Source organism: Bufo gargarizans, chromosome 2 (genome assembly GCF_014858855.1).
Source record: "Bufo gargarizans isolate SCDJY-AF-19 chromosome 2, ASM1485885v1, whole genome shotgun sequence".
NCBI lineage: Eukaryota > Metazoa > Chordata > Amphibia > Anura > Bufonidae > Bufo > Bufo gargarizans.
This window is the reverse complement of record NC_058081.1, coordinates 558,675,799-558,703,430: the sequence shown is the minus strand read 5'-3', so window position 1 is coordinate 558,703,430 and position 27,632 is coordinate 558,675,799. Positions and strand designations below refer to the sequence as shown.

At 45.0% G+C, this 27,632-nt stretch overlaps 2 protein-coding genes across 2 annotated transcripts; one reads left to right on the top strand and one right to left on the bottom strand.

Moving 5' to 3' along the window:
* The first annotated feature begins 2,983 nt into the window (after positions 1-2,983).
* LOC122926145 (formin-like protein 7) lies at positions 2,984-4,378 on the top strand. The gene is made up of 3 exons (XM_044277523.1): positions 2,984-3,054; positions 3,249-3,408; positions 3,499-4,378. Exons 1-3 carry the CDS (start codon positions 2,988-2,990, stop codon positions 4,376-4,378), a joined length of 1,107 nt encoding a protein of 368 aa, XP_044133458.1. The 5' UTR covers positions 2,984-2,987.
* Positions 4,379-5,451: 1,073 nt separating this feature from the next.
* LOC122926144 (protein ANTAGONIST OF LIKE HETEROCHROMATIN PROTEIN 1-like) lies at positions 5,452-8,008 on the bottom strand. The gene is made up of 3 exons (XM_044277522.1): positions 7,972-8,008; positions 6,635-6,964; positions 5,452-6,331 (listed from the first exon to the last, which is right to left on the bottom strand). The coding sequence occupies exons 2-3, from the start codon at positions 6,748-6,750 to the stop codon at positions 5,452-5,454; spliced, it is 996 nt and encodes a 331-aa protein (XP_044133457.1). The 5' UTR covers positions 6,751-6,964; positions 7,972-8,008.
* Between the last annotated feature and the right edge of the window lie 19,624 nt (positions 8,009-27,632).

Here is a 27,632-nt window from a genome sequence, read left to right as displayed (position 1 = left end):
TTGTGCTATTAGAATTATTTCCGTTATTAGTTGCTTTGGTTATCTGGGGATCTTGCTTTATGAACAGGAGAATTCTGTTACTGTCAGATAATAAGGGAGAGGTATTTGCAGTCAACTCCCTCTCTTCAAAAAGTGATTTAGGCTACTTTCACACTAGCGTTCGTCGGTCCGCTCGTGAGCTCCGTTTGAAGGAGCTCACGAGCGGACCCGAACGCCTCCGTCCAGCCCTGATGCAGTCTGAATGGAGCGGATCCGCTCAGACTGCATCAGTCTGGCGGCGTTCAGCCTCCGCTCCGCTCGCCTCCGCACGGCCAGGCGGACAGCTGAACGCTGCTTGCAGCGTTCAGCTGTCCGCCTGGCCGTGCGGAGGCGAGCGGATCCGTTCAGACTTACAATGTAAGTCAATGGGAACGGATCCGCTTGAAGATGACACCATATGGCTCAATCTTCAAGCGGATCCGTCCCCCATTGACTTTACATTGAAAGTCTGAACGGATCCGCTCAGGCATCTTGCGCACTTAGAAATTTTTCTAAGTTATTAATGCAGACGGATCCGTACTGAACGGAGCCTCCGTCTGCATTAATATGATCGGATCCGTTCAGAACGGATCCAATCAAGCGCAAGTGTGAAAGTAGCCTTAGGGCTCTTTCACACTTGCGTTATAGTCTTCCGGCATAGAGTTCCGTCGTCGGGGCTCTATGCCGGAAGAATACTGATCAGTTTTATCCCCATGCATTCTGAATGGAGTGAAATCCGTTCAGGATGCATCAGGATGTCTTCAGTTCCGGAACGGAACGTTTTTTGGCCGCAGCAAATAGCGCAGCATGCTGCGCTTTTTGCTCCGGCCAAAAATCCGGAACACTTGCCGCAACGACGGATCCGGAATAATAGCCCATTGGAATGTATTATTCCGGATCCGTCCTAACATCTTCAGTTCTTACGACGCAACGACGGATCCGGAAGTTGCGTCTGCGCCTGCGCCAGGAAGTAGGAAGGGCTTGGCTGGCGCCAACTTCGGCAGACAACCCGCGCGGGAGAGGACAGGTCGTGTCTTCAGCTCCTGGAGGTGAGTTTTCAGTGTGTGTTTTGTCTGGAAATATACATTAACTACATGCATCTACTATGTCCTAGACATAGTAGATGCATGTAGGAGGCAGCAAATGAATGCTGGGGGTAGTAGTCCCCTGGGGAATACTGCCCCCAGCACCCACCGTGCAGTCACCCCAGCTGCAGTCCAAAGTGCTTTTTCTTTGGGACTGCAGCTGGCTGGGGTGACTGCATGGTTGATGTTGGGGGTAGTAGTCCCGTGGGGAATGCAGCCCCCCGCACCCACCGTGCAGTCACCCCAGCTTCAGTCCAAAGTGCTTTTTCTTTGGGACTGCAGCTGGCTGGGGTGACTGCATGGTTGATGTTGGGGGTAGTAGTCCCCTGGGGAATGCAGCCCCCCGCACCCACCGTGCAGTCACCCCAGCTTCAGTCCAAAGTGCTTTTTCTTTGGGACTGCAGCTGGCTGGGGTGACTGCATGGTTGATGTTGGGGGTAGTAGTCCCCTGGGGAATGCAGCCCCCCGCACCCACCGTGCAGTCACCCCAGCTTCAGTCCAAAGTGCTTTTTCTTTGGGACTGCAGCTGGCTGGGGTGACTGCATGGTTGATGTTGGGGGTAGTAGTCCCCTGGGGAATACTGCCCCCAGCACCCACCGTGCAGTCACCCCAGCTGCAGTCCAAAGTGCTTTTTCTTTGGGACTGCAGCTGGCTGGGGTGACTGCATGGTTGATGTTGGGGGTAGTAGTCCCCTGGGGAATACTGCCCCCAGCACCCACCGTGCAGTCACCCCAGCTGCAGTCCAAAGTGCTTTTTCTTTGGGACTGCAGCTGGCTGGGGTGACTGCATGGTTGATGTTGGGGGTAGTAGTCCCGTGGGGAATGCAGCCCCCCGCACCCACCGTGCAGTCACCCCAGCTTCAGTCCAAAGTGCTTTTTCTTTGGGACTGCAGCTGGCTGGGGTGACTGCATGGTTGATGTTGGGGGTAGTAGTCCCGAGGGGAATGCAGCCCCCCGCACCCACCGTGCAGTCACCCCAGCTTCAGTCCAAAGTGCTTTTTCTTTGGGACTGCAGCTGGCTGGGGTGACTGCATGGTTGATGTTGGGGGTAGTAGTCCCCTGGTTAAGGTAGTACTGTTGTTTAATATTAATGTGTTAATTTTCATCTTTTTGTTCTCATTTTTCTTAGGTTATATTTTTTGGGAGACAGACCTTATCTTCATCTTTGAAAAAAAAATGTCCAGTAAGTATCATTTTTGAGGTTTTTTTTTTCAATGATTGAAAAACAATTGTTTAATTATTTTTAATTTTTTCAATAGGCTATTCAAGTGAGTCCGGCAACTCTCCTCCAAGGCGACGAGTTCGCTTGGACACGGTATGTCATGTTTTAACTTTTTATTTTATTATCCCATTCATGTCCAAAATATTAATTTTATATTTATTTTACAGCATTCGTCAACGGAGGAGAGGTATTCCGGCCCTGTTCCTACAGCGGGAGAGGAGGAAGTCGGGGGTGGACACCATGAATCGGTAATTTAATAAAAAATAAAAAATGCAGTGTGTTTTTTCTAAAATTATTAAAATTTAAGGTTATTAAGTTTGATATTCTTTTATTTTAGTCTAATCCTACTGTTGCATCAAGAGGTCGTCAGCAACCATCCACAAGGCGCCGGGGAGCACGCGGCGGTCGGGGACGTGTGAGTATATCTCAGTATTGATTCTTGTTATCTCATATGTGCAAATTATTACATTATTTTTTAAAATTAATAAATTATTTTCTCATTTTTTTTAGGGTTCAAGGGCCTCTGCCATAACGGATGAGGAGGAATTATCTGGTTTCTATATAGACAACGAACTCCTCATCCATCTGGTAGAGGAACGCGTCCCACTCTGGGACCATACCGACCGCCGCCATGCAGACCATCACCTGACCCGGAGTCTGTGGATGGAGATTTGCGGCAAAATGCTGACGGATTGGGACGACCTCAGTGAAGGCAAACAGGAAGATTGCAGTAAGTATCCTTAATTTTTTTTAATTGATTAGTGATGTGTCATGTCCAACCTGCGGCCTCCAGCTGTTGCAAAACTACAACTTCCAGCATGCCCTATCCAGGCATGTTGGGAGTAGTAGTTTTGCAACAGCTGTAGGGCTGCAGTTTGGTAATGCCAGTAATTTGAGAGTAATGTTTATTTTCATATTTTTCAGAGACGGCAGTTATGGTGCGATGGCGCTCAATAAGGGACCGCTATAAGAAAGACTATAATGAGGAGGTCAATCGCCCGAGTGGGTCTGGCGGAACCCGCCGGCAGCCGTACCGCTATGCGGCTGCCCTAGGGTTCCTACGTAGAACCCTAGAGCTGCGAAGGTAAGTACAAAAATCCCTAAAAAAATTGGTCAAATGGTGAAAACTATTTTAAAAAAATGCTAATTTTTCTTTTTTTGTTTTTTTTTACAGAACAACTAGCAGTACTCGGGCGCCAGAACCTCCTTCTGAAAGTCAACAAGAGGCGGTCCCTGCTGAGCTGCCACCCGCGGATCCCTCTCCACCTCGTCCAGCACCTGGTCAGGACCCAAATCGTCCTCTACTGGTGCCCTCTGGTGACGCAACAATGGCCGTTATGGCGCCACTTTTTGAGGCGTTGATGCGTCGCCAGAGGGCCGGTAGAAGCCGCCAAGCTGATTATGAAGACCTCACAAGGCTCTTGTATGAGACCTTGTGTGGTTACAGCAATAGGATTGTAGCCATCGAGGCCGAGCTGAGAAGTCTGCGGGAGTGTGTGGCGCAGTTTTCTCAGCCGGGCCCGCTACAAACCTATTGGCCGTCAATTATTCAGCTGGTGGCAGACTTCACGCCCGACCAGGTGTTGGAGTTCAGACGTAGGGTGGAGGATGCGGTGTGGGATTTGAGACACCACACAACTCCTGTTCCCCAACCACCAACCTATCCCCCCTCCCATTCCTATCCCCCCTCCCATTCCTATCCCCCACCACAACCTCCTCACCCCTTCCAACCTCCTCACCCCTTCCAACCTCCGCAAACTCCAACCCGTCCACCTCAACCACCTCCCCATTCTACAACCCCCGAGCCTTTTCACCACTCTTCTTTCTCTCCTCAAAACTACTTCCAACAAGCAACTTTCACCACTCCTTCTTCGCTGGCTCGGACAACTCCTTCACCCAATCCCCCATCCCGTTTGCATACTCCCTCTGTCTCTCCTCCCACATCACACATTTCAGTCTCCACCAGAACATACGAAGGTGGAGAGGGATCAAGCCGTGCACTGCCTTCCACCCCCCAACCTCCTCCTACAATTCCTCAATACCAGGATTTGTAATTTTTGTTATTTCAAATTTTATATTAATATTGTTTTATTTATATGTATTTTTATTTTATAAAATTCAGTAAAATTCAGTTCAAAGTTTTTATGTGTCCTTGTGTTTTTTTTACTTATCTAAAAATAAAGGCCCAACATGCTCTTCCACCGCTTGTGGAGCGACACAGGAACTGTCGCTCTACAGGCGGGGGGAGAGGGTGTTGTGGATAAAGGCCTGACACGCTCTCACACCGCTTGTGGAGCGACACAGGAACTGTCGCTCTACAGGCGGTGGGAGAGGGTGTTGTGGATAAAGGCCTGACACGCTCTCACACCGCTTGTGGAGCGACACAGGAACTGTCGCTCTACAGGCGGAGGGAGAGGGTGTGGTGGATAAAGGCCTGACACGCTCTCACACCGCTTGTGGAGCGACACAGGAACTGTCGCTCTACAGGCGGTGGGAGAGGGTGTGGTGGATAAAGGCCTGACACGCTCTCACACCGCTTGTGGAGCGACACTGGAACTGTCGCTCTACAGGCGGTGGGAGAGGGTGTGGTGGATAAAGGCCTGACACGCTCTCACACCGCTTGTGGAGCGACACTGGAACTGTCGCTCTACAGGCGGTGGGAGAGGGTGTGGTGGATAAAGGCCTGACACGCTCTCACACCGCTTGTGGAGCGACACTGGAACTGTCGCGCTACAGGCGGTGGGAGAGGGTGTGGTGGATAAAGGCCTGACACGCTCTCACACCGCTTGTGGAGCGACACTGGAACTGTCGCTCTACAGGCGGTGGGAGAGGGTGTGGTGGATAAAGGCCTGACACGCTCTCACACCGCTTGTGGAGCGACACAGGAACTGTCACTCTACAGGCGGTGGGAGAGGGTGTGGTGGATAAAGGCCTGACATGCTCTCACACCGCTTGGGGAGCCAGCCAATGATAGTGGCTACTCATGCGGTGATAAGATTTTTAGTAAAAATAATATAAATTTTATTTAAAAAGAAACACCATACTACTATATTTGAAAAAGTTATTAAACTTTATTATTGAATATTTTTTTGGGAAAAAAAAACAGCAACAGTACAAAATTTGAATTTTAAACATTCTGGTCCTGCCACTGTAAACGTCCAGCATCTGAGCTGAAGTAGGCAGCAAATGAATCTCGCATGGCGGACACAGCAACAGTACCACGTGGCCCAAAAGTTTCAATACTACACATTTCGCTGTCCTCGATTATTCGCTCAATCGCGGGTTCTTTAGTCCGTATGAAATTGTGAAGAACTACCCCACACTTTACTACTTCGTCTACTGTTTCAATCTTCAATTGAATCGGTTTAGCAAAAACTCTCCATTTAGAGACAAGGATCCCAAAGGTGCACTCGACCATTCTTCGTGCCCTTGTTAAGCGATAATTGAAAATCCGTTTTGTGGCATCCAATCCACGGCTGGAGTAGGGTTTAATCAGGTTTCCAGACATTTGGAAAGCTTCATCCCCCACCAAGACGTATGGCAGTGGTGGACTGTCGGTTCCAGGCATAGGTTCAGGAGGTGGAAAGTCAAAGCGCCGATTGTACACGCTCCGTCCCATGAAAGAGTTTTTGAAAATCATTGAATCATTGGTGCGGCCATATGCACCAATATGAACTGCCACAAACCGGTACTCAGCATCAGCGATGGCCATTAAAACAATTAAAAAATACTTTTTATAATTATAAAATTCTGATCCGGTACCTGGTGGCTTTATAATACGGATATGTTTTCCGTCCACTGCGCCGACACAATGCGGAAATTGACAGACCTCATAAATTTTTTTTTCAATTTGAAGCCATCTCTGCTGATTGGGAGTAGGTATGAACTCCTCATGCAGTTCCTCCCATAAAACTTGGCACGTTTCTTTTACAATAGTTGAAATCGTTGAAATCCCAAGCCGGAAATGGTAGTGTAGCGACGTAAAACTGTCACCTGTAGCCAGAAAGCTGAACAAAAAATAAAGAAAATAATAGATTAGTAATTTGAATAACTTAAACATTTTAGATTATGGATTTGTCTAATTTGATATGGCCTGAATCACTATAATTATCATAAATATCGTTATGAGTAAAATTTTACTATACTTGAAAGCATCAATATATATTTACTGCCTGTAATATTTATATTAAATACATACAGATTAGTATAGCTGCTATGAAAATCTTCTAAAGAAATTGTTAATGAAATATAAATACTAGACAACACATATAAATAATAAAAATTAATATATATATATGTCATTATCTTACCGGATGGTCAACATGAGTCGTTCTGTAGGTGACACACTCCTGCGGAAATACGTATCCATCCTGGCCAGTCTTGGTGATACTCGGTCTAGGAGCTCATCAAAGCTAGCCATGTTCATGCGAAAAAAATTATTAAATTTTTCGGGATAATGACGCAATTCCGGGTACAGGACTTCAAATGCTCCTTCGGTAATCCGTGCAGACGAAATTGGATGAACCCAATAACGACGAAGACAACGCCGACGTCTATCTCGCTGTTGTTTCCTCTATCTTGAAACCAAGATCAGCGCTTTGAAAGCAAATTCTTGTTCAGGCATCATCCTGGCGACAATCCTAAGCAGAATCTGAGCTAGTCCCTTAAAGGTTTACTTTTTATAGACCAAAATATTTGCATATTTTATTAGTTGTACAACAGTGATAAGATTAGTTTCTGATAAATTTTTAGTGATAGGATTAGTTTCTGATTAGAAATTATTTTGCATACCGGATCCGCTCTAAAATACACGACGGATCCGCTGTTTCAACGGATCCGTACGACGGATCCGTCTACATACCGGATCCGTACGGCGGATCCGGACAAAAAACGCAAGCGTTGCCTTCAGGATTTCCGGATCCGTATCTCCGGAAAAAAACCGGAAAGACGCATCCGGAATGAAAAAATGATGCGTTCTCACGCGTTTTTCCGGATCCGGCGTGTAATTCCGGCAAATGGACTACACGACGGATCCGGCCAACGCAAGTGTGAAAGAGCCCTTAGTTGTAAAATTAGAGTTCCGTCCTAGGGGCTCTATACGGGAAAAGAACTGATCAGTTTTATCCCCATGCATTCTGAATGGAGAGTAATCCGTTCAGTTTGCATCAGGATGTCTTCAGTTCAGTCGTTTTGACTGATCAGGCAAAAGAGAAAACCGCAGCATGCTACGGTTTTATCTCCGGCAAATAAAACTGGAGACTTGCCTGAATGCCGGATCCGGCATTTTTTCCCATAGGAATGTATTAGTGCCGGATCCGGCATTCAGAATACCGGAATGCCGGATCCGTCCTTCCAGCCTGCGCATGCGCAGAGCGGTAAAAATTTGAAAAAATTTACAAGATGGATCCGTCTGTCCGCATGACAAGCGGAGAGACGGATCCGTCCTTGCAATGCATCCGGATCCGTCTCACAAATGCTTTCAGTCAGCGGCAGATCGGCCGGATCCGGTGACGGAACTGCCCGCCGGATCACACTGCCACAAGTGTGAAAGTAGCCTTATACTTGCGTTTGTTTCGAATTTTTAGCTTGCACTGTGTCTCTGTCCCCCCCCCAGATGGTGCTCAGCTGTTTCGCACTTTCACCTCACCTCAGACGCTCAGCCCTGTCTCTGCATCGCATCATTCTGCTCCTGTCAGCAGACATTTTCCTCAGCGGTGACTCAGCTAACTCTCCGGCATCAGATTTATCTGTGGTGCACTGGCGCCACCTTCAGCTAGTAATGCTAACTGTCCTGCTACAGTATCCTTTATTAATCTTCCATTGGTTATCCTCTCTCCTTGCCTCCATATCAATTTCATTAATCCCTATGGTAATAACAATTAATTGATACATATTATTAGATAAATTAATAATAAATAAATATTTTCATATACATATCTTTATTTTCCTATATATACATTTTTATATATACTTCTCTCATAAATGGAGAACAAAGAAGTTACTATAATGTCTGAAACTAAACTAAATTTTGAACTTATTGGTAAAAATCTACTGCAATACATGGTAGACCAAACTGTCTCTAAATCTGTGAAGACTGCGGTTCGCTCAGCAATGTCTTCCATTCATGAAGTAATTGGAAAATCAGTTACATCAGCAATGAACCGCTCTACCTCCATTGAATCAACTTTGGGTCCATCCACACCCTCATATTTATTTTGGTCTGCAGAAGACTCAACCTCGCATATGGCGGGAGGTTTAAAACAAGGCAAAGCTAGCCAAAAAAGACGGCATTTAATTACTGGTCCTCTTGTAACCAAACACCAAAGAATGGAGTCACAATCAGATGATCAGGTTCATTTGGAAGCTTTATAAAAAAGCACTAGTCAAGAGGTCTCTGTTACCTCAGAAACCCTTGGCCTCTGAGGAAGCATACTAAAATTGTGCGAATAAGGCTACTTTCACACTTGCGGCAGTGTGATCCGGCGGGCAGTTCCGTCGTCGGAACTGGCCGCCGGATCCGCCGATCTGCTGCTGCCTGAAAGCATTTGTGAGACGGATCCGGATGCGGATCCGTCTCACAAATGCATTGCAAGGACGGATCCGTCTCTCCGCTTGTCATGCGGACCGACGGATCCGTCTTGTACATTTTTCGCATTTTTACCGATCTGCACATGCGCATGCCGGAACGACGGATCCGGCATTCCGGTATTCTGAATGCCGGATCCGGCGCTAATACATTCCTATGGGAAAAAAAGCCGGATCCGGCGTTCAGGCATGTCTTCAGTTTTTTTCGCCTGAGAAAAAACCGTAGCATGCTACGGTTTTCTCTTTTGCCTGATCAGTCAAAACGACTGAACTGAAGACATCCTGATGCAAACTGAACGGATTACTCTCCATTCAGAATGCATGGGGATAAAACTGATCAGTTCTTTTCCGGTATAGAGCCCCTGTGACGGAACTCTATGCCGGAAAAGAAAAACGCTAGTGTGAAAGTACCCTTAGGCCTCTTCTAACAGAAAACCAAACTCCTTCCCTATATCACCAAGTCACTCCTCCTCTATTAAGGGTGATATTTCAGATCCTGATGACAAATCCGAATATGAGGATATATCTGAAGAAGGAGATGATATGTTATGTGATAAACCCTCTAAACATATTATTCTGGATAGCGCGGGGAATCCATACTTTGATCTAGGCCAGATCAAACATCCGCGATCAGGGAAGTGGATTCCTCATCCCCAAATTTCTAAATTTGTTAGCCCATGGGTGAAAAAAATCCCTAGACAAAAATGCGAGAAGTAAATTAAAATCTGAGTGCCCCAGGCCTACCCTTCCCTATAAGTTAGCCACTTCTCCGGATTTGGACCCAACATTGGTCAAATATCTGGCCAAGCCTGGTAAGAACCACAAAAAGGGCATGGACCGTTCATTCAGATCGGTCCAAGACAAATTCCTAGACCTACTAGGACCCTTAACCAGAATTCTGGATTTAACGAAGGAGGCAACCATGTCTGGAGATCCCATAGACTTGCCTACTCTGAGGATGGGCACAACGAACCCTATGTTTATTTGGCAATGCAAGTGCCTCCTTATGTATAGAACGAAAAAGGTCTATTTTAATGAAATTGGATCCACAACTCGTTTACTTGGCATCTACCGATTTTACCCCATCAGCTGAGAATTACCTTTATGGGGAATCATATATCAAAGAAATCAATAAATATGTAGGCTTGTTCTCATCCCTGGACAAAGCCCTGTCTTCTCTGAATAGAGTTTCTCAGAGACGTGTTTTTGGAACGGCTGGGAAACTGGCCTCTTCTTGACAACATCATCAAGAAAGACAATCATACAGAGGCCTTCCACCACCCAGACCAGATAATTTTTCACTGCCACAAACCTCATATCAAGCATCACCCTTCTTTCCTATCAGAGGACGCCCATGGGGGGCTAGAGGCCATAGAGGTTTCCCACGCTCAAGACCCTTTACAGGTAAAAGTTCTTCTACCGTATTTTTCTCACATTCCCCTAGAAGGGAGGATAACATATTTTTTCCACATCTGGTCTATGATAACCTCAGATGCATGGATCCTAAACACAGTTCAAGGTTATCAAATAGAATTTATATGCCCACCAGTTCAAATACAGGAACCTCATCCGTTAGTCTTTGCCAATTCAGACTGCAATCTCATTCATCAAGAAATCAAGGAACTATGTTCCGAAGGCACAATTGTTCAAGTCCCTATCAATGCACCAGGTTTCCTGAGCTATCTATTTTTAGTAAAAAAAGAAAGCCGGAGGTCACAGACCTGTCATAAATTTGAAAACCCTCAACAATTTTGTACTTTATCATAATTTCAAAATGGAGGGCATACATCTCTTGAAAGATCTATTGTTACAGAACGATTGGTTGGTCAAGATAGACCTCAAAGACGCCAATCTTACGGTGCCTATGCACCCTATATCTCAACCATACCTCCAATTTTTATGGGAAGGTCAAAAATGGCAATTTACCAGTTTGCCATTCGGTCTATCTTCAGCCCCTTGATGCTTCACTAAATTACTGAAACCAATAATAGCTATTCTGAGGGCTTGAGGAGTTTGTCTTATAATTTACCTGGACGATATCCTCATTATGGCCGATTCGTTAGATCTCATTCACCTCATTCGACCCTAACATTACTCTCCAATCTCGGATTTTTAATCAACTCCGAGAAGTCAATTCTCACCCCTTCAAAGGAAGTATAATTTTTAGGTTTCCTATTCAACACTCAATCAGCCATATTGAGTCTTCCTGCCAGGAAACTGAAAATAATTTGGAGGGAAATTTGCTCTTTCTTGAACAAACAATTAGTATCCCTACGAGCCATCGCTCGTGATGTGGGATTACTTTCTGCTTCCATTCAAGCAATATTTCCCACACCTCAACAGGGCACTTCAACGCCTCAAAGCCCAATACTTGAGAGATGGCTTGGGTTACTCGAATTACATATCCCTTACCTCGGACACCAAAGAAGAACTTCTATGGTGGCTTCATCATATTCAATCATGGAATGGAAAAACTAGTTTCAGTTCCTTTCCAGATCTGATCAAAGAATCGGATGCCAGTCGTCTCTGTTATGGTGCTCGGAGCAGACTGCAGTCCCCTTTCCACAGGAGGGAAATGGTCAGAAAAAGAAACGCTTCTTCATATCAATTGCTTGGAACTTTTGGCGGGTTCTTTTGCCCTCAAGAGTTTTGCCAAAGACAAGTCTCATTGCTGTATTCTATTGCTGATGGACAACATCCCAGCAGTACAATATGTTAATCGACTAGGAGGTACCAAAAATGTTAGCCAATATCGCAAAAGATTTCTGCCATTTTTACCTAAATCAAAATATCATATTGAAGGTAGAATATCTCCCAGATTGTCCAATTCCGTAATACTGATCGACAACAGCGATTGGAAATGAGATCCTCTGGTTTTCAATGAGATTGACTCTCTTTGGGGCCCCCTCCATCTGGACTTTTTCGCATCCCATCTGAACCATCAACTTCCTCGGTTCTTCAGTTGGCCTCACGATCCGAAATCTCTGGGCACGGATGCATTACTTCAAATTTGACCAATGAAAACCCTTTATGCATTTCCACCATTTGCCTCAATTCCAAGAATTCTTCTCTTGACCAGATCACAGAAATCGACAATGGTCCTGATAACCCCACTCTGGCCGACTCAGTCTTGGTTCCCTCAAATTCTAGAGATGTCCATAGATTTTCCACGCATCCTTCCAACTCATAATTTGATTCTAGTGGATCCATCAGGGAATCATCATCCCCTTGTCTTATCAGGCATACTATCTCTAGTAGCTTGGTTCATCTCAGGTCAACAGAACCTAATAGTAAACTTTCACAATCAGCTCGAGATATCCTCTCAGATTCATGGGCTCCAGGTACCAGATCAGCTTACGGATCAGCCTGGAAAATTTGGTCTGATTGGTGCATACAACGGGATTTGGATCCCGTACATGCATCTATAACCCAATTCATTAATTTCCTCTCCGATTCCTTTGACGCAGGTAAGGCTTATCGTACCAATAATGTGTATCCTTCAGCCATATCCTTTTACCATGCACTGGTTCATGCTTTACCATTAAGGAAACATCCTTTAGTTTGTATTTGTAAACTTATGAAAGGTATTAAATATAGGAGACCCCCTTTACCTAAATTCCAATCTGCTTGGGACGTCATGACAATTTTAGATTTAATTAACTCATGAGAAGATAACGATCTTCTCCTAATAAAATTATTATTCTACAAGCTTACAATACTTTTGTGTCTCATCTCTTTTAAAAGAGATGTTTTGAGCTTTAGATATTTCTCAAAGGCATTTTTCTCCTCAGTGAGTTACCTTTTCTACAGTATAGTTAAACGTACCAAAACCAACCTTCGTACAGTTTTCTAATTCTCTTCACCTCTTTTAACTGTGTGTTACCACTCCCTCCAGACTGGAATTCATAAACTAGTGGGCTCCAACGGAAATCTGGAGTCTGTCGTCCTTCTTTCTCCTAGGTGGGCTGATCTGTCCACTTGTATTTATCAGTGATTGCTGTTTCATTCTTTCTGCTCTCTTGAACATGGGAGAAATTGAAGTATTTAATTCTAGTTGGGTTCTCACTTCTTTCCTGTCCCCTGTCTAGACATCTCAACTTTTTTTTTCCCCTTTTCCCTCTTTTCCCTTCCTTTTTTATCTTTCCTTCCCTTTCCCTTTCCCCTTTTTTCCCTCCCCCTCTTCTAGTACAATCAACCAATTAGTGCATTTAGTAAAGGACGAGAGAGAACAATTCAGTGTACATAAATAATTAATAATACATACTTGAGGATATGGGCTGGGGCCTAGATGGGAGGGAGTAATGCAAGAGAGAGGGCCAGGTTCGGATGATATCCTGGGCCATTCAGGGAGGGTGGGTTAGGGAGGGGTTGGTAACCTGTTGCGGCATCCACTCCTGGGTAGGAGGTAAAATGGGAAAGGGAAAGGGATTTTTTTTTTTTTTGTGTTTTGGTTGTTCTTTACATCTCCACTTCCTCCCTCCTCTGCTTCCCCTGGTGTCCCCCCCCCCCCCCCCCCCCACGGGTTCATATTGATAGATGGAATAGACAACAGCCAAATGAGATTGGATGAGCCTAATCTCATGGAATATTAGGGGACTCAGCAGGGGAATCAAGAGATCTGCGGTTTTTGACTGAATACATAGGACTCTTCCCGCTATAGTTTGTTTACAAGAAACACACTTGACAAGTGAGACATTAACGGCGCTAGATAGGCCATGGATACAATGTGCTTTTCACTTGGTTTTTTCATCATATGCGAGAGGAGTGAGTATATTGATCCATCGAAATATAGACATTAAAATAGTAAATACAGCTGTAGATGAGGAAGGTCGATATGTTTTTATAGACTGTATATTGGAAGGCAGACCATGGATAATAGCTAATGTATATATACCCCCCCTTTTAGATCAGATGTTATATTAAAAATAAATGAGTTTGTGCTTAAAGTGGGTTATAAGCCACTCCTCGTTATGGGAGACTTTAATAATGTAATGGATGGTCAAATGGACAGATGTAGATTAAATTATCCTCAATTAATTAATACCGGGTCAAAACTAAGAGATATTGTAACAGAACTGGGTTGGATCGATATATGGAGGGCAATGTACCCCAAGTTAAAAAAATACTCTTGTTTTTCCAAAACACATAGGAGTCTATCACGGATTGATTTAGTTTTTACCGACAATAAAGGTGCACAAGATATTGAACGGGTTAAGTATGGTAAACGTGGGATTTCGGATCACAATTCAATTATTATAAATATAAAAACACAAAAAAAAATAGAAGGATTAATATAAGTATAGGATGAATTAATATAATGGGGATTCACAATAAGATAATAAAAGAGATTAGGGAATATTTTGAGATAAACGAGGGGTTCATGGAAAATAATATGGTATGGGATGCCGCAAAGGCCTTTATAAGAGAGATTATCACTAAATACACTATAATATATAGGAAGAATACAAGAAAAAAAATGATTGACTTAGAAAGTGAGGTGGAAAAATCAGAAAAAAAGTATATCGATGACCCTATAGATCAAAATTATAAAGAGTGGACAGACAAACTGGCCAAATTGGAAATGGATTTGTTCCTAGTGGCGGAACAACAGAAAGAGAACTATGTAAGGGATAATTTTATATAAGCACATATACCCGGTAAAAAGTTGGCCACTTTGGTGGCAACGTATGGAAAAAATTATAATAAATACATTCATTGTCTGATAGATAAAGCGGGCCATAAAATTATGGAACAATCGGACAAAATAGCTCTCCTTAAGGAATACTTCGAAGACATGTATAGCGGTAAGATAAATAAGAGCGAGGTGGAATTACAACAGTTTTTAGGTAAAATTACTGTTACCATGTTAACTGCTGACCAAAGAGAAAGCTTAGAGGCACCTATAGATTTGGTGGAAGTAGAGGCAATACTGTCAAGGATAACGAAGAATAAGATCCCAGGAATAGACGGGATCCCATTTGAAATCTATGCACAATATAAAGAGCTATTAATTCCGAAACTCCTGACAATGTGGACCGCATCGCGGGAATTAGGAAAACTTCCAGACTCGGTAAGAGAAGCCCTGATAACACTCATTCTAAAACCAGGGAAAGACTCAGTACTACCTGATTCATACCACCCTATTTCATTAATAAACGCGGATAATAAAATATTAGCAAGGGTCTTAGCAAATAGACTCAGGAGCGTAGTTCCCAGGATTATTAACGAGAATCAGTCGGGTTTTATGTCAGGTAAAACTAAAACTTATAATATAATGAGATACTTCATGGGCACCCAGCTGAGACCAACAAACTGCAGATAACGCATGATTTTACTATAGAAGCATCCAAAGCTTTTGATACTATAGAATGACTATTTCTATTTGCTACACTGAGGAGAATGGGGTTTGGAGACAACTTTATAGATTGGGTCAAGTTACTATACACTGAAGCCACGGCAAGGGTAATATTGAATTGTGAGTACTCGGATAAAATACATATTTATTAAATATTTATTGGTGCAATTTTATGGGTAACCCCAAAATAAAGCAATATGGCCTTGTTTATCCAATATATAAGTGTCGGTGTTCTCTTATTTATTTAGAGTATTATGTGACTTGTGTCACCATGTATGGGGCCCCCCAGAGCGTTTAGTTTGGCGGACTCATGGGAACACAGTCACTAGGTTTTCTGTGGGACGCCAAGAGACCCTCTGCCATTGTGACACAGGACCACTATATGCAGTGCCTCATACACTTAAAGGGAACTATGTCACACATCTATGATTGTGGATTTTTACACTGGGCTCATGCAGCAAAGCGTTATCTGTGCTTTGCTGCTTTGCAAGTTAACTCCACCAGCTCTCCCGTATACCACTGTATACCGCACCTAATTCATGTATAGGTGACTGTGATTTTCGTCTACTTCTGTCGACCTCGTGACATGGGGCATGGCACCTGTACAACAGTATCATCTGATCTTTACCTAGTGGACACGTAAGTAGCCGATTGGTTTATTTTCATTTTGAATAGTTCCCTGTCATTGGGAGAATATACCATATTAGTGAGCTGTATTGACATCTGCTATATTTACCATTCAATTTTTTTTCTATAAACTGGAAATGGCCTACTGGTTTACTTTTTGTTTTCAGATCTAAGTCTTGACCTGATCCTGGTCAGGTATCTTCTAGCAACATGTGGACATGCATTTGAGAGAATACATTTGACTGTTCAGATATGTTGGGTACACAAATGCTAGTGATCTCTCTGGCCTAACGGAGTCAGGATGATCTCTCGTCCTGATACCATGATGTCTTACATTTGTGGGGATCCATTGATGGACCTTGTGTTCTATAGGTCGGGTCATTCAGATTTTATCTCTCCTTGCTGGGTTGGGGGTGCCTTGGTCGACCCCGCGGGCAGCCTTTACCGCCCGTGGTGCCGCCCCTACGACTCCCACCCCATATTCCCTTCATTATGGATGTTGTTATTGAAATATTTTGTTCTCTCTCTGTTAGGTTGGGGGTGCCTTTGCCGCCCCGTTGCCGCCCTGTCACTCCCATCCCATATCCTTATTATTATTGACGTTGTCATTTAAATCATTTCTTGGGGCATTTACCATGCGACTTTTATGAGCACAGTGAAATTGTTTTCACTTATGTATTAGGAAGAATTTTCCTACATTTTATGAATTGTCAGTTTATTTATCACTTTTTATGTCCATATGATATGCTTTTCTTCCATCATGAACACATGATTTGGTTCTGAAACTATAGAGACCATGTTTGGATGAATAGCTATATTATTATGTTTGTCCCCATTGTTATACGTATGTTTAATCATTGATCCATCTATTATGTTTGACTATGCGGACATCACTGTATCGATTGTATATCCATTACAGATGGTAGCATTTTATCCATTATAGATCGATATGGATTGCGTTTTAATCATGTGTTAAAATTGTCCTTTAGTATACATTATATCGTCAATCATGAACATTCTAATTATGTCCCTTTGATCATGGATTTCATCGATTATATGCATATCACAGATGGTACATATATTTATTATCATCCACACCATCCGTATATGATGTTTATTATTTATTCTTCTTTTTGCACCATTTATATATATATATATTTTCACGATTCATGTCTAGTATTTTGATTTCATTCACTATGGTTTCTTTATATATCACTTTCCTTTTAGTTGATGTCCCACTATGTGGGCGGGCCTTAGTCCCATTTTATATACAGCTATATAAATGGATTAATTTCATATACACATATAACTTTTCACATTCACATTTTCACTTTTTTATTTCATCTTTTCCGCTGATACTATGCGCCCTGGACTACATGGGACCCAATGTGGAGATAGAGAGTGTGTTTTTCCGTAGTATTGAGCAGGTCCATCCTTAGTTCCCCATCCATCGCTGTGAGGTGCGGGTCACCTGCGTTCCACTGGGTCGCGGGGTGCGCATGCGCTGCACGACGCCACCTCGACGCGCTCCGTGACGTCTGTAAGCGCCGCACATGCGCGGTGCGCAGACGTGGACGTGCCGAAAGATGGCGCCGTGGATCATGGTGTTCTCCGCGCCCGATTGTGTGGACCGCAGGTGAGTTGTATCCTGGTAATACTTCTCCATCATCCCACCCCTATTCTAGCCTATATATACCCTGCTGACTTACCATTTAGTACCTCCTGACGAAGCCGCTGAGGTGAAACGCGCGTCGAGGTCTCGCGCTCAGGGTCTGACATCCACTTTACTACCATGTCTTCAGGTACGTCCTGTTGTTAGTACAGCCCCACATTCCCTATAGGGTACCCCTGTATATATCCATAGTGGGTCCCTCGGATCTAGGCGCATGTTATCTTTGTGATTTAGACATTGATTCCTACCTTGGATTGAGTATTATATTTGTCAGTCTCGGTGCCTATGTATTTTGGCATGTGGGTGATGGCTCACGGGTTACCAGGCATGGTCTTTTGTACCTCGTGTACATAGCCCTATCAGGGCGACCCTCTCGTGTCATACTGTCCTGGCTATCCTTGAGCTTCACGCCTTGATTCATTGGTTGTACTAACCTGTGCTTTACACTGCACAGATACTCTGTGTGATGGAACACACCTGCCGCTGGGCTGTCTAATGGTGCCGCCCACTCACGCTCTGGCCAATAAATAGGAGTCAGGGGCTGTACAGGGTGTTCCACTAATGGAGTGCGCACCCTGTCAGCTCCATTTGCACAAGAGGACAGAATCGTTGATGCGGGTCTGGAACCCTGCAGCTCAGGGAGGACTCACCACCATCTGCTACGGACTTCCACACTGCTGCCTTCCTCTTGGAGGATTCACCACCATCTGCTACGGACTTCCACACTGCTGCCTTCCTCTTGGAGGACTCCTAAATCGCAAGTACATGCCTGCTAACAGGCTCCGCTGGTTATGTGGAAGTTACATACTAATCTGAAGAATTGCTGCCACACAGTGGTGAGAGTTGATATTGCAGTTACATACTAATCTGAAGAATTGCTGCCACACAGTGGTGAGAGTTGATATTGCAGTTACATACTAATCTGAAGAATTGCTGCCACACAGTGGTGAGAGTTGATATTGCAGTTATATATATTCCTGAGGAATTGCTATAAAAATACCTCCTGACCTTTGCAACTAAGAGGAGATCTTCCTCCCCATTAATTAATCTGTTTATGTGTATTGCGGTACATGATTTTGGTAACCCCAACCTCTCCGCCTAAGACTGAGAGAGCCGCCTGGGGTTCAAATTGAGCAGCCGCAAAACACACAGCCAGCACTTAGGCAGTGTGGTAAACAGTTGATGTCCATTGACTCTGCAGTTGAGATCCTAACTAATCAACTTGGTGCGTTACATATTAGTGGAACCCTAATGGATCCAGCAGAGCTCGCTGGACACCTGGTCGCCCTCACAGAGAGAGTGGGGACCCTCAATGAGACCGTACAAACCCTCCAGTTGGAAAATCAGACTCTACGGGAACTCGTCACTCACGGCACGGGTCACCCCCGAGATGGACCAGAACCCAAGGTCAGCCCACCTGAAATATTCTCGGGAGACCGGAAGCAGTTCCGTGATTTCCTAAATGCGTGCAAACTAATGTTTGAATTACGGCCCCGGACCTATCCAACAGACAGAACAAAAGTACTTACAATGATCTCGTACCTCAGGGGGGAGCCCAGAGCATGGGCCAATACATATTTAGAAAAAGAAGACCCAGTCCTGGATTCCTTTCCCCTGTTCCTTGAAACAATGGCCCTCCTCTACGAGGACCATAGCAAACAGCTGACCGCAGAGACCGCCATCCGCAGTCTAAAGCAAGGAAGACGACCCGTAGAAGACTTCATTGCGGAATACACTCGTTGGGCCCGAGAGACTGAATGGAATGATCTCACTCTTAGGAATCAGTTTCGTCTCGGTCTCTCTGAGGCCCTGAAGGACGAATTAGCCCGAGGAGAGTTACCACATACTCTTGACGCCTTGATGCGTAAGGCTACCACCATTGACAGACGTTTGAGGGAACGCAGGGCCGAGAGACTCTCAGGGTTCATACCCACCCCGAGACAGTCCAGTCCGGGTCCTGCAGCAGAGATGATGGAGATCGGGGCGATTCGGGGTCCTCTGACTGAGAGGGAGAAAGCCAGGAGACGTAACCTCAACCTCTGTTTATACTGTGCGTCTGCCGACCATACAGTTGATGGATGTCCCCTCATACGAAAGAAACACGAAGGTAAGAGGTTGACGTCTTGTACCTTAGGCAATAGGAATAATAGCACAGGTGCTTACATCTACACGTCTCTCACCTTACAGTGGGACCAAAACCGAATTATCGTTGAAGCCATGGTGGACACGGGAGCTTGTGGGAATTTTATCGATATGCATCTGATAGAGCGAAATAAAATTCCCCACACGAGAAAAAACGTTCCGATATCCGTGAGTTTCATTGACGGTACCACTTCTAGACTTGTCCACAGTCAGACTCAACCCCTCCTGGTGACATGCGAAAATAACCACACAGAATTCTTATCCTTTGATATCATACACTCTCCTTTGTTCCCCGTGATTTTAGGGTTGCCATGGCTGCGGTTACATCAGCCGGCCATCCTGTGGGAACAGGGGAGAGTTGGGTTTACCTCGCCCTATTGCGTGGAGACCTGCTTCCCTCTCAAGACCCTCATGCATGTGGGAGTGAATCAGGTCCCCACCCAATACGCAGAGTTTGCAGAGGTATTTTGTGCAAAGAAGGCGGAATCCCTTCCGCCCCATAGATCTTACGATTGCCCCATTGACTTGTTGCCGGGCAGTGAGATACCCACAGGAAGAATCTACCCCTTGGCACAACCAGAACTTGTTCACCTTAAACAGTACCTGGAAGAAAACTTACGGAAGGGTTTCATTCGGCCTTCAACCTCCCCGGCAGCCGCAGGGATGTTCTTCGTAAGAAACAAAGATTCAAGCCTAAGGCCCATCATCGATTACAGAGCGTTGAACAAAGTAACAATCAAAAATCGGTACCCCCTGCCGCTAATATCCGAACTCATAGAAAGACTTCAAACATCCACAATCTACACCAAGTTGGACCTAAGAGGTGCATACAATTTGATTAGGATCAGGAAGGGCGACGAATGGAAGACAGCCTTCCGCACCCGGTACGGACTCTTCGAGTATACTGTGATGCCCTTCGGATTGTGCAACGCTCCTGCCACATTCCAAAACTTTATAAATGACATCTTTAGGGACCTACTGGACGTATGCGTAATCATCTATCTAGATGATATACTAGTGTACTCCGACACCTTATACGACCACCGGAGACATGTCCGTTGGGTACTTGCACGATTAAGCGCTCATCGCTTATACGTCAAACCGGAAAAATGCATATTTGAGACTACTTCCCTTCCGTTCCTCGGATACATAATCTCTCCTCAGGGTATCCAGATGGATCACTCAAAGATCACTTGCATTCAAAACTGGCCGATCCCGACCTCCAGGAAAGCCCTTCAGCGATTCCTGGGGTTCTCAAACTTCTATAGGAAATTTATCAAGGATTTCTCCGCTACCACTAAACCGCTAACCCGGTTAACTAGTGTCAACACTAAATTTGTTTGGTCCATCGAGGCACAATCAGCGTTTGATTTACTAAAGAACAGATTTACTACGGCACCGATACTGACCCTTCCGAATCCGAACCATCATTACGTGCTGGAAGTAGACGCTTCCCAGGCAGCCATAGGAGCGGTCCTGTCCCAGCGAAGCTCCTTCTCATCCCCGTTACATCCTATCGGGTTCTACTCCCGGACGCTAAATAACGCCGAACTTAACTACCCCATAGGGGAAAAGGAACTCCTCGCCATAAAATGTTCTCTGGAAAACTGAAGGCATTTACTTGAAGGTTCAACACACCCCATCACAATATACACGGATCACCGTAACTTACAGTATCTGAAAACCAGTAAAACACTGTCAAGCTGTCAAGTACGGTGGAGTTTTTTTTTTGACAGATTCAATTTTCAAATTACATACCGACCAGGCTCAAAAAATGGAAAGGCCGACGCCCTATCACGCCTAGCTGAATTTTGCGCTGCGGACACAGCCCCCACATGGATCATACCACCTAAGAAACTCGTCCTCGCCACTGTCGGGTTGGAAACCCAGCTTAAGGATGCTTTGAATATGGACCATGCCAACACACCCCCAGGTCTTCTACAGAACCAACAAGGTTTCCTCTACAAGGATAACCAACTGTACATACCACCCTCCCTCACCACCCAGGTGATCAAACTCTGCCATGACTCACCCCTCGCGGGGCACCCTGGCATAGCCAAAACCATAAACTTGATACGCAGGAACTTCTGGTGGCCAAAAATGTCCAAAGAGATTGAGGTATACGTTTCCACCTGCGAGACCTGTGCCTCATGCAAAAGTGACAGGAATCGACCATATGGTCTACTAATGAGTCTTCCCATCGCCAACAGACCCTGGGAATGGGTTTCGATGGACTTCATCGTAGAACTCCCCCTTTCCAGAGGAAACAACACCATCATGGTGGTAGTAGATATGCTGACTAAGATGGCACACTTCGTGGCCCTCAAAAAGTTACCCTCCTCCAGGGAAACAGCCGAGGCCTTCCTGTCCAATATCATAAAGTTACATGGAGTTCCTTGCCAGGTCATATCAGACAGGGGTTCGCAATTTATATCCAAATTCTGGAGAGCGCTCTGTTCCAGACTCCAAATTGACCACAGGATGTCTAGCGCCTATCACCCCCCAAACGAACGGGCAGACAGAAAGGGTGAATCAGTGCCTGGAACAGTTCCTCAGATGTCACTGCTCATTTCTCCAAGATGACTGGGAAGGCCTACTTCCCCTCGCCGAATTCGCCTATAACAATTCCATGAATTCCTCCACTTTACATAGTCCATTTTTTGCTAATTATGGATTCCACCCCAGGTCTTTTCCTCAAACCAGTCTTCCCACAAATGTTCCAGCCACAGACGATTATCTAACTACTCTGCAAACTACCCTCAAGACGCTGAAAGACAACCTCCAACGGGCAAAGGAAAGACAAAAGACCTACTACGACCGCCGCAGAAGAGGAAATCCTTCCTACCAGGTCGGGGACTCGGTATGGCTATCGACGAGAAACCTTCGGTTGGGGGTACCTTCCAAGAAATTGGGAAAACAATTCTTGGGTCCCTTTCCGATTGAAAGGGTTATCAACCCCAACACGGTGAGACTCACCCTTCCCCCTCGACTATAGGTACATCCCACATTCCATGTGTCACTGTTGAAGCCGTTTAGACCTAGCCCGTTCCCATCACGGGATCCTCGACCCTCGCCCCCGATAGACGTCCAAGGTGAAGAGCAGGGGCGTAGCTAAAGGATCATGGGCCCTGGTGCAAGAGTTCAGCTTGGGCCCCTCTTCCTTCAGTGCTTTATGGCCAGGGGCAGGGAAGCACATTGCCTTCGTGCTGCCTAAGACAAACATTGAAACGGCACCCCCCCGTACAAATTCTTGAAATTACCCCTTTCCCTCCAGCCAGAGGTGTAACTTGAACACCATGCACTTTCTATAATATTGGTGTTTTCTTATGTGGCACAAGGGTCTTTGGGGCCCTTTAGGCTCCTGGGCCCGGTAGTGACTGCTACCTCTGCACCCCCTATAGCTATGCCCCTGGGTTTTGTCACTTCAGCAACTGGCATTTATCATGTAGAGAAAGTTTATACAAGAAACGTATTAATGTATTGTTATTGTTCATATTGCTTCCTTTGCTGCATGGATTCATTTTTCCATCACATTATACACTGCTCGTTTCTATGGTTATGACCACCCTGCGATCCAGTAGTGGTGGTCCTGCTTGCACACTATAGGAAAAAGTGCCAGCCTCTCTGAGCTCACATAGGGTGGTACTTTTTTCTAAAGTGTGCAAGCACGGCCACCGCTGCTGGATTGCAGGGTGGTTGTAACCCCTGGAAATGAGCAGTGTATAATGTGATGGAAAAATGAATCAAGCCAGGAAAGGAGGCTATATGGATAATAACAATACATTAGTAAGTGCCTTGTATTACCATAACTTTCTCTACATGATAAATGCCACTTGCTGAAGTGACACAAACTCTTTAAGACATCCTCACTTGGGTCCCTTAGGGTGAGGGCAAATTTGACCCTTGTAAGTAGCCACCTACTCCAACATTGTTGATTGGAGCTGTTGATGCCTGTTGTCATACCATAATTATCAGGTTTGCATAATAGGGCTGACTGCGGTCAGAGAACAAAGCATAAAGGGGTTGTTATGTTCACATTAATAACCATTATTAATGCACAGTGATCATCAAGATAAATCTCTTACTAATGTCCACAACTGAGTTTTGGTGCTGGAGCACAACTCCTAATAAATTTGTCGCGTATTGTGATGTCCATGTGCCACCTTGATTTCCAACTTATAGTTTGATGGTATACATAGTAGGTCTAACTCTGTGCTTACCTGATGTCACTGTAACTTACCTAGCTGAACCTGAAGCTCATGTGATATCACAGCAGCTTACACTAGGTTCACATTAGCGCTAAGAAATCAGGCAGTCTGTTCAAGCATACATACTGGCTGCGGTTGAATGCCACCATTTATGTCGTAAAGCGGAACAGCCTGGCAGATTTCATAATGCTACTGTGAACCTACCTTTACCTGATGGAAAATTACTTAGGATGTCAATTTTGACATGGACCTCAATTTTAATGGCAATATACTTCATGGAAACCTACGTGTGATGTTACAGAACCTTACCTGACTGAAACAGAAATGTAATATCACAATCTTGTAATATCTTAAGCAGGGCCAACATTAACAGCAGAGGACCCATGTGCAAGAACAGTAGATGGGCTCCTTGATTTACTAATTAGGTTATAAATTGGAGTACTTCCCGCTGATCATCTCACTCTCCAGAAAAATCCACCATGAATTGTGAGACATGGATATGAAGGCACTTAACCCTTTAAAACTTGGAATCTAAGAGGAACCAGCAGGACCCCTGTGTAGCTGCTCAGGTTGCTCATATAATAGAGCAACTGCACATAGTCGTGTGACAACTAGAATTGTATTTATCATGTACCTTAGAAAGAAATTTTTAAAAATGCAAGCTATCAATAATATATAACAGACAATAAGATATTTATACCATTCCATTCTCATCAAGCTGGGCTAGCTAGCGCCTCTTCTCACTGCGCTGCCGCCGCCTGTCACTGTGACTAGTGAGAGTAGAGCCGAGTCAGAGAGAGTAGAGCCGAGCCGAGGCTAGTCAAGAAAAAACTCACCTCGCGAGTCGCGCCGCACAGTCACTCGTCACTGCCACTGCCGCCTGCTGCTTCTCCTGAAACCTGACAGACAGTATCTGACTGGGAGCCGGAGATGCGCGGAAACCACGCCTCCAGCTCCCAGTCACTCAGACTTCACACTGCTTCCGCGGCCGGCGCCGCCCCCTCTGACTCACGTGGTGAGCTGAGCTGCCGGCCCTAGTGCCTGCCTACTAGAGCCTGCGCTGCGCCGTGCGCACTGCCCCGGGCCCCGGCCGGCAGTACTATAAGATAACATTTTGAATAGGAGGCGGTGGGTGGGCCGTGGGCCCCCCTGGCTCAGGGGCCCGGTCGCAATTGCGACCGCTGCGACCCCTGTAGCTACGCCACTGGTGAAGAGGAATTTGAAGTCGAACAGCTCCTCGATTCCAGGAGAAGACGGGGGAGGATCCAGTACCTCGTTAGATGGAAGGGGTATGGCTTCCAGGATGACTCTTGGGAAGATGTGCAAGACAAGACGTTCAGGCTCCAAAAGTTGTTCCACCGGAGGTTCCCCGACCGACCCTCCCCTATTGGGGTACCCCAGAGGGGTCCCCTTAGGGGGGGGGGGTACTGTGATGGAACACACCTGCCGCTGGGCTGTCTAATGGTGCCACCCACTCACGCTCTGGCCAATAAATAGGAGTCAGGGGCTGTACAGGGTGTTCCACTAATGGAGTGCGCACCCTGTCAGCTCCATTTGCACAAGAGGACAGAATCGTTGATGCGGGTCTGGAACCCTGCAGCTCAGGGAGGACTCACCACCATCTGCTACGGACTTCCACACTGCTGCCTTCCTCTTGGAGGATTCACCACCATCTGCTACGGACTTCCACACTGCTGCCTTCCTCTTGGAGGACTCCTAAATCGCAAGTACATGCCTGCTAACAGGCTCCGCTGGTTATGTGGAAGTTACATACTAATCTGAAGAATTGCTGCCACACAGTGGTGAGAGTTGATATTGCAGTTACATACTAATCTGAAGAATTGCTGCCACACAGTGGTGAGAGTTGATATTGCAGTCACATACTAATCTGAAGAATTGCTGCCACACAGTGGTGAGAGTTGATATTGCAGTTACATACTAATCTGAAGAATTGCTGCCACACAGTGGTGAGAGTTGATATTGCAGTTATATATATTCCTGAGGAATTGCTATAAAAATACCTCCTGACCTTTGCAACTAAGAGGAGATCTTCCTCCCCATTAATTAATCTGTTTATGTGTATTGCGGTACATGATTTTGGTAACCCCAACCTCTCCGCCTAAGACTGAGAGAGCCGCCTGGGGTTCAAATTGAGCAGCCGCAAAACACACAGCCAGCACTTAGGCAGTGTGGTAAACAGTTGATGTCCATTGACTCTGCAGTTGAGATCCTAACTAATCAACTTGGTGCGTTACACTCTGGTAGTTCTTTGGTGTCATTGGCCCTGTGCTTCTCCGTATACTGTATACCATCCTGTTGTCTCCCCATATGTTGTATTTTATTAATAAATGATATTTTGATACATTATTTCCACTTGTTTGTTTTGGTCTATTCTGGATGTTGTACAAGTGGAAATTGTAGCTGTCTAGTTGACAGAACAGCCTTTGTGTAGGTTAATACTACCCAACGGGTCCCCTGATGAGCCTAACTATGTATGGGTGAAACGCGTCCGGGTGATGACGTGATAAACGAACACGGCATGTTTTTGCTATAATAAAAATTTTACAGCTATCTATAATCAGGGTCAGTTTACGGTAGCGATATACAAACTTTGACTCTTTTATTTATTTCATCAATGCATTGTTTTCTGTGTACCGTATATATACAGTACAGACCAAAAGTTTGGACACACCTTCTCATTCAAAGAGTTTTCTTTATTTTCATGACTATGAGAATTGTAGATTCACACTGAAGGCATCAAAACTATGAATTAACACATGTGAAATTATATACATAACAAAAAAGTGTGAAACAACTGAAAATATGTCATATTCTAGGTTCTTCAAAGTAGCCACCTTTTGCTTTGATTACTACTTTGCACACTCTTGGCATTCTCTTGATGAGCTTCAAGAGGTAGTCACCTGAAATGGTTTTCACTTCACAGGTGTGCCCTGTCAGGTTTAATAAGTGGGATTTCTTGCCTTATAAATGGGGTTGGGACCATCAGTTGTGTTGTGGAGAAGTCAGGTGGATACACAGCTGATAGTCCTACTGAATAGACTGTTAGAATTTGTATTATGGCAAGAAAAAAGCAGCGAAGTAAAGAAAAACGAGTGGCCATGATTACTTTAATAAATGAAGGTCAGTCAGTCCGAAAAAATGGGAAAACTTTGAAAGTGTCCCCAAGTGCAGTCACAAAAACCATCAAGTGCTACAAAGAAACTGCCTCACATGCGGACCGCCCCAGGAAAGGAAGACCAAGAGTCACCTCTGCTGCGGAGGATAAGTTCATCCGAGTCACCAGCCTCAGAAATCACAGGTTAACAGCAGCTCAGATTAGAGACCAGGTCAATGCCACACAGAGTTCTAGCAGCAGACACATCTCTAGAACAACTGTTAAGAGGAGACTGTGTGAATCAGGCCTTCATGGTAGAATATCTGCTAGGAAACCACTGCTAAGGACAGGCAACAAGCAGAAGAGACTTGTTTGGGCTAAAGAACACAAGGAATGGACATTAGACCAGTGGAAATCTGTGCTTTGGTCTGATGAGTCAAAATTTGAGATCTTTGGTTCCAACCACCGTGTCTTTGTGCGACGCAGAAAAGGTGAATGGATGGACTCTACATGCCTGGTTCCCACCGTGAAGCATGGAAGAGGAGGTGTGATGGTGTGGGGGTGCTTTGCTGGTGACACTGTTGGGGATTTATTCAAAATTGAA